This window comes from Acyrthosiphon pisum, unplaced genomic scaffold (genome assembly GCF_005508785.2).
Source record: "Acyrthosiphon pisum isolate AL4f unplaced genomic scaffold, pea_aphid_22Mar2018_4r6ur Scaffold_21191;HRSCAF=23265, whole genome shotgun sequence".
Lineage (NCBI taxonomy): Eukaryota > Metazoa > Arthropoda > Insecta > Hemiptera > Aphididae > Acyrthosiphon > Acyrthosiphon pisum.
Genome location: NW_021770631.1, coordinates 22,260 through 29,231, shown reverse-complemented (window position 1 = coordinate 29,231; position 6,972 = coordinate 22,260). Strand labels below are relative to the sequence as shown.

The 6,972-nt window shown below is 27.2% G+C and overlaps 1 protein-coding gene across 1 annotated transcript; it reads left to right on the top strand.

Annotated features, from left to right (window-relative positions):
- The first annotated feature begins 1,105 nt into the window (after positions 1-1,105).
- LOC100574499 lies at positions 1,106-4,898 on the top strand. The gene is made up of 5 exons (XM_029492299.1): positions 1,106-1,212; positions 1,559-1,799; positions 1,972-2,255; positions 2,364-2,549; positions 2,790-4,898. Exons 1-5 carry the CDS (start codon positions 1,144-1,146, stop codon positions 3,966-3,968), a joined length of 1,959 nt encoding a protein of 652 aa, XP_029348159.1. The 5' UTR covers positions 1,106-1,143; the 3' UTR covers positions 3,969-4,898.
- The last annotated feature ends 2,074 nt before the right edge of the window (positions 4,899-6,972 follow it).

The following is a 6,972-nucleotide window of genomic DNA, read 5'->3' as shown; positions in this document are numbered from 1 at the left end:
TTCAATTGTCTTGAATGCAAACATGACTTCATAAATAAATAAAAATGTACTAACAAAATTAAAAATTTTAACCAAACTGATAGTACTTTATACATTATAGGTGTTACAATCTCCTACATAGATTATAAAAACAGTTATTATAAAATATACCATTACATTTTCTTATAATTGGATATGGTAACAACTTTGAACTCTGTTTTATTTTATTTGGCAAACAATTAAACAATTTGTTATATTACATTAATAACTGTTTATTTTATGATGTAGAGAAATTAATTTTCTATACATTTTGGTACATACTTGGTTTATTAGATTGATGTCACATAACATAGATAGGTTCCTACTAAGTTAATTATAAACTATAATCCAAATATATCAAACTGATAACAAAAAAGTCATATTGTGTATTAATTGACAATCAATTAATAATTTGTTAACACTTCAACAAGAATATTGTATTGAATTGTTGTCATATTAAACTAAAATGTTATGTTTCTGTTCTCTCTGTAACTTAAACTTTAAGTTGTTACTTGTCAGTGTTTATAGCATCTTAATATTTTCATTAGGTAGGTATTTTTAAGTTTTGGTTGTTTGTATTCTTGTTAGGTAGGTATTTAACTTGGTCGTATTTGTCTGTTTCTGTTTTTCTGCTTTTCTAAATAATCATTTATATTGTATTGAGTATTCATAATGGACGAATTCATCAAGTTTTTAAAAAATAATAACATCATTGCGGTTCTATCAAATGAAATATGTAATATCAATGAAAAGACCTCGATTCTTAGAGCAAATATTAATGATGTAAATGAAGTTGAGAATTTCATAATGCTTTACCAAGAGTTTTCAAAAACTCATTGGATTCGTGTTGGTCAGCTTGACAATCCATCAAGGTAAGTAAAAATAGTTCTCATATTTGGTTAATATTAATATATTAGAAATATATTTATTTATTTTTTCAGAGTTATGTTTCATAAATATTGGGTATGCCAGCACAGTAAAGTTAACAAAGTAAAATGTAATGAAACAATTAGAAACACATTCTGTGAAGCAAAAATAGATATACTAATAAAAAAAAACAACCGTAACACTAGAAAAAATGATGCATTTTTGTTAAGAGACCCCCCACTTTGTGCTAAAATATCCATGAATGAAAATCATAATCATTCTGTCAATACTAGTGGTTCAATGAAATTTTTACGGATATCACCTGAGGTAATCAACTAGTTTGTTATAATAAATTAATATATTAAATAATGTGCTTGTACATCAATACATGTAATAGATTGTAGATATAGTAAAGCTTTCGAGGTATATATTAGATGGTTATACTAATATATGTATAACAAAGCAAATATATAGCATTATAGCAAGAACCTATTAACTATTATTTTAGAATTTTAAATATAGAATTATATAGGCCCATATTATTTTAAAGGTTAAATTATTATATTTTTTTTTAATATTATTTTTAATAAGACATTTTCATTTCATAATATGCATATTTTATTAATAATTCAAAATAAATGTTAAATTAAATAATTTTGATTATTATTTAAAGGTGGAGCAAGTGTTTAATATGTATTTTGAGGATGGAATGGGTGCTGCTGAAGCGATACGCTTACATGAAAGCAAAATATTATTGAGTGAAAATAGCTGGGAGACTTTAGCAAATGGCTCAAAAAACCCAAATAAAGAAACTGTGGCATATTTATACAAAAAATGGCGAAAAAAGAACTTTGGTTGTATAAATAACCCATTGGAAAAATTAAAAGAAAAGACTCAGTCATATGCTGAAAAAGGTAAAATATTTTTTCATGGTATATATAGATAAATTTTATTTAATTATTATAAAATATTAATATTTATTAACTGCATGTATTAACTAATACTTTGGTGAGATTTGACTGTACCATTTAAATTTGATTTATTTTTATAGATCTAAATTAGAATGTTTTTTTTTGTTTTTTTTAGGTATTTCAATAATAATACATGAAGAAAAACCATGGGCAGTCTTGGTAGTTACTCCACTGATGAAAAGAGTCCAGAATTTGTCATCCTCCAAAGAGTTAATCTTTTGTGATAGCACAAGTAGCTGTGATACTATGGAGACTACTCTTACAACAGTGCTTGCAGTGTCAAACGCTGGAGCAGTTCCCATAGCAATGCTTATGCACGAGGGCCAATCAAGTGATAGCTATAAAAATGCTTTTGGGCTTCTAAAAAAGCATTACCCATTATGTTTTGGTGGTAATGAGGTACTGTAAATAAACAAATATTAGTTTTTATTACATTTTATATTGAATTATATTCGTTTAAAAAGTGTCTAAAAATATTGTTAAAATGTTTAGTTATTTATATTATAGGTACCTATTGGTTTTATGACTGATGACTCTGCTGCAGAACGATCAGCATTAAAAACACTTTGGCCATCATCTAGATTACTCCTGTGTTCGTTTCATGTACTGCAAAAAGAATGGGGTTGGCTACATGAAACTAAAAATATGGTATTGAAGGAGAAACGTTTGCCTTTAATGCGGATGTTCCAAAAAGTAAGTAGTTACTTATTAATTAGCATATCGCATATCTTTTTATTGTCATTTATTTATTACAATTTAAACAATTGACACAAAAATAATAAAAATGTTTGTGATACCTACTATTTTAAAATGTAAATATTATAAAACTCATCATCCATAGTCCCATGCATAAAATTTTAAATTTTCTAATAACCAATAGATATTGTCCAGGAAATATGGGGTTGTATAATTTATATTAGGTATTTATTTTAGGTATTGTATGCTGCAGATGAAGTCAATTTAAATGAAGCTACTTCAGATATTCTGAACTTAAAGGATGAATTTCCTAATTTTGTTAAACGCTTTGAAAATTATTTCAAGAGAAAAAATGAGTGGGTTTTAATGTTTAGACGTGATATTATAACAAGAGGAAACAATACAAACAACTATGCCGAAGCATGCATACGAATATTGAAAGAAATTATTTTAAGCAGAACTAAGGCATATAATGTAGTGGCTCTTGTTGAATTCATATGTTATGTGTGGGAAGACTATTTGATTCTTAGAATACTAGATCATGCTCATAATCGTCGGGATAATATTCAACGAAATTATACTAAACTTTGTTCTCGAACATTAAATTTTAGTATTGATCAAGTAACTTTAATAAGTGAAACATGTTACTCAGTACCAAGTTCTGATACTGAGAATTCTGCTGTTTATACTGTTGATACTAAAATTGGTGTTTGCAATTGTTATGTTGGGTATACTGGTGCATTTTGCAAACACCAAGCCTTTTTACACAAACATTTAAATTTATCGTTACCTAATGCACCACCTATAACTGTCACTGAAAGATATGCACTTGGACAACTTGCACTTGGTGACAAGTGCCCTTCTCAGTCATGGTTCCTGGGTTTAAAAGAAAATGAAAGTGAAATTCAATTTCTAGAAGGTGAACTTAGTGAAATTGATAATGTGAACCATGCTAGTAATCACATTGAGTCCTACCCTAAAGATATTTCAAATAAAAATGACACCAATGCATTTCAATCATTAGCTGATGATCAAGTTGCTAGTAACAAGGCGAATGATGAACTGGAAACAGAATTTTTAAGAATAAAAGAGTTATTAAATGATGTGCCATTAGATATTCGTAAAAAATTAACAAAAAAACTAAATGTGATAAAAAATGCACAACAATTAACAAAATTAATGGTGACATGTTGCCGAGGCCTAAGTGTGGCTACTAAAAGAAAGGGACAAATAAAGGTTCAACCAACTTCAATAGCTCGTCGAAGACAAGGTGTAACTCGCGGCTCTCGAAGAATTCCAGCTGGAAGACCTCCAACATCAGCTCCTCAAAATAAAGCCACTAAAAAAAACCATAACATAGGAAAAAACATTAATTTAGGACAATCAAACGCAAAATCCCATGGCAGAGGTCACTGAACATTTTTGATGCTTGTTTATTGTTTGTACATAGTTTTTCCTTAATAAAAAAGCACTATGTTATCAGTTTGATATATTTAGGTTATGATTTATAATAAACTTAGTAGAAACGTACCCATATTTTGTGGTGACATCAATTTAATAAACCAAGTATGTACCAAAATGTATAGAAAATTAATTTCTCTACATCATAAAATAAACAGTTATTAATGTAATATAACAAATTGTTTAATTGTTTGCCAAATAAAATAAAACAGAGTTCAAAGTTGTTACCATCATATCCAATTATAAGAAAATGTAATGGTATATTTTATAATAACTGTTTTTATAATCTATATAGGAGATTGTAACACCTATAATGTATAAAGTACTATCAGTTTGGTTAAAATTTTTAATTTTGTTAGTACATTTTTATTTATTTATGAAGTCATGTTTGCATTCAAGACAATTGAATCACAGTCAGAGCTCAACTAATGTGCCATATGTGGTACCTACAATTGTTTTCCAGCTTTTACACCTCTAAGTACTGCGCATAGACATAAGTTTAAGATATGAGGGGGGGCTCATCATAGTAAAAAAAAAATACTTTAAGATATGTTGACAGTTTTAAATGTTTATAAATATATTTACATACCTATTTTCAATGATTGTGTAACCCATATACCTACCTTTGGCTATGAAGGTAGGCATGTATGTATTATTTTTTACTACCTTAATGTTTGTGTACATAATACTTGCATAGCATTTTAAAAAGGTTGAATTAATTTGATTGGTTATACCATATTATTAAATACACATAATTATATAGTGCTATTAATAATAAGTTTAATAAATGTAATAATGAATTATACAAATTGAAAATTGAAAATAATAACAGGGCTTTTCAATAATCAATGAACTAGACTAGGTACCACATTACCCAAAGCTTTAGTACCTACCTAATTTAAATAATTTAATATAGTGCAAATATTGTTTACCTGACCAGAAATAACTTTTTTTAAAGTTAAGGAAGAACCTAGAAAATCTGTTAAGCTAACACTAAAGGTGTGTACAAGTATAAAACACTTAAGAAAAATAAAAAATTAAATACACTTACTTTCCAGTAAATAGCTTAATACCTAGTTAAATAGTTCTTTTTATAATATTATATTATAATGTTTAATATTATTTAAATAAATAATTTAAATCCTAAGTAAGAAATGTTCACTCTATAATATAGTTACGTATAGTACCTATAGTATAGTATTATCGAATTTAAATCCTAATTGATAATAAATGATAAAAAAAAAAAGCGGGATATTTGAAATTGGCCAATGAGAACGTGGTATTCGTAAGGCGCTCTGTGACGTCCTGGGTTTCCTAATACGCCCACCGGCATAACGGCTTTTGAAGAACGGTAAATAATATTTGTAATTTATTTATGTTAACTTAAAAGATCATTTTGTGAGGTTTATTTTCATGTAGGTGAGTAGTATATTTGATTTATTTGAATTAAAAAAATTTTGTATTATGTAAAATATTACCAGTCGGGGTAAATTGACGCGGGTAAGATGACGATCGTCAATTTACCCCAATGTGTAATATTTACACAATATAATATTTTGCGATAACTAATCATAAATAAGTTAATATAAATTACTACCATATTATTTATGTAGGTGCTATTTATTATATTTCAGGCACCATGCCTAGGGTGTACATTAGAAAAACTCAATCTTTATGGGATAAGAATCAATTATTAAGTGAGAACAATATCAAAACGTCGACCTAGGGCCAAAATGCCAAGCTTAGAAATAATTAGCTCACCTGTGAAATCTATTTTAGAAACAAAAATTTAAAAAAAACTATTTTGTGAGCAACAAAAAGAAGAACGGATGAATAAAAGAAAATTAAACAAATTAATGAAAGAAATCAAAACTAAAAATAAAAAAATCTGTTAATAAAAAAAAAAAAAGTGTTTAAACAATTCCCCTGAAAGCTCTGATAATGGAGAAGTGCAATATGTCGTTACAGACAATGAAGATTCAGCAGATGATGAATGTATTTACTGTCAAGAGCCTTACCAAAACGATATAAGAGGTGAAACTTGGATAAAATGTATGGAATGTGCTAGATGGGCTCATGAACTTTGCTCAGGAGTAATTAATTGGAAGAATTATACTTGTGAGTCTTGTAAAAAATAATAATATACAATTTAAATTGTTATTATTTTCCTAGGTACTACCTACCTATTATTAACAAGGTTTGTTAAATGTTTACCTATGTTATTCTTATTAAAGAAGTTGTTTTATTATTAATTTTATACTAGTTAGGTTTATTCAAGACTGTTAAAATATACCTATTTAGATACATAAGTTTTGTAAAAATATATTTTAAATTGTTATGTTATTCTTATTAAACAAGTTGTTTTATTAATAATTTTATACTAGTCAGGTATATTCAAGACTGTTAAAATATATTGAGCTATATAAGTTTTTTAAAATACATATATTAATAGGTATATATTTTTAATTGGTATTATGTAAATAGGTACCTACCTATTTTATTAACAAGGTTTGTTAAATTTTAATGTTATTCTCATTAAAGAAGTTGTTTTATTAATATAAGTTGTTTAAATGTTATTATATATAATATTAAAAGTTGTTGGGTTTATTTATATATGTATGTCATCTTACCCCAGGGAAATGTCAACTTACCCCAGCACATGGGTAAGATGACGAATTTTGATTTTTTTTTTTGATTTAAAAAAAAATTGGCTTAAAGCTAAATTTTGACACTGATATTTTTTTTAATACTGTTCCAAAAGTTAAATTTTAATTTGGTGTAGAATTTGGACTTGTATCATAAAAATTAGCCATTTGAGAGTACATCAAACCTGAGGTTCGTCAACTTGCCCTGGTCTCCCCTATTGCTCGCTCGTATTTGTAGGGATCTCATATTTCTTGACTAATGACCAACTCAATTGTATTCTAAAGAGTTTTGATCATTACCGAACGGACGTATG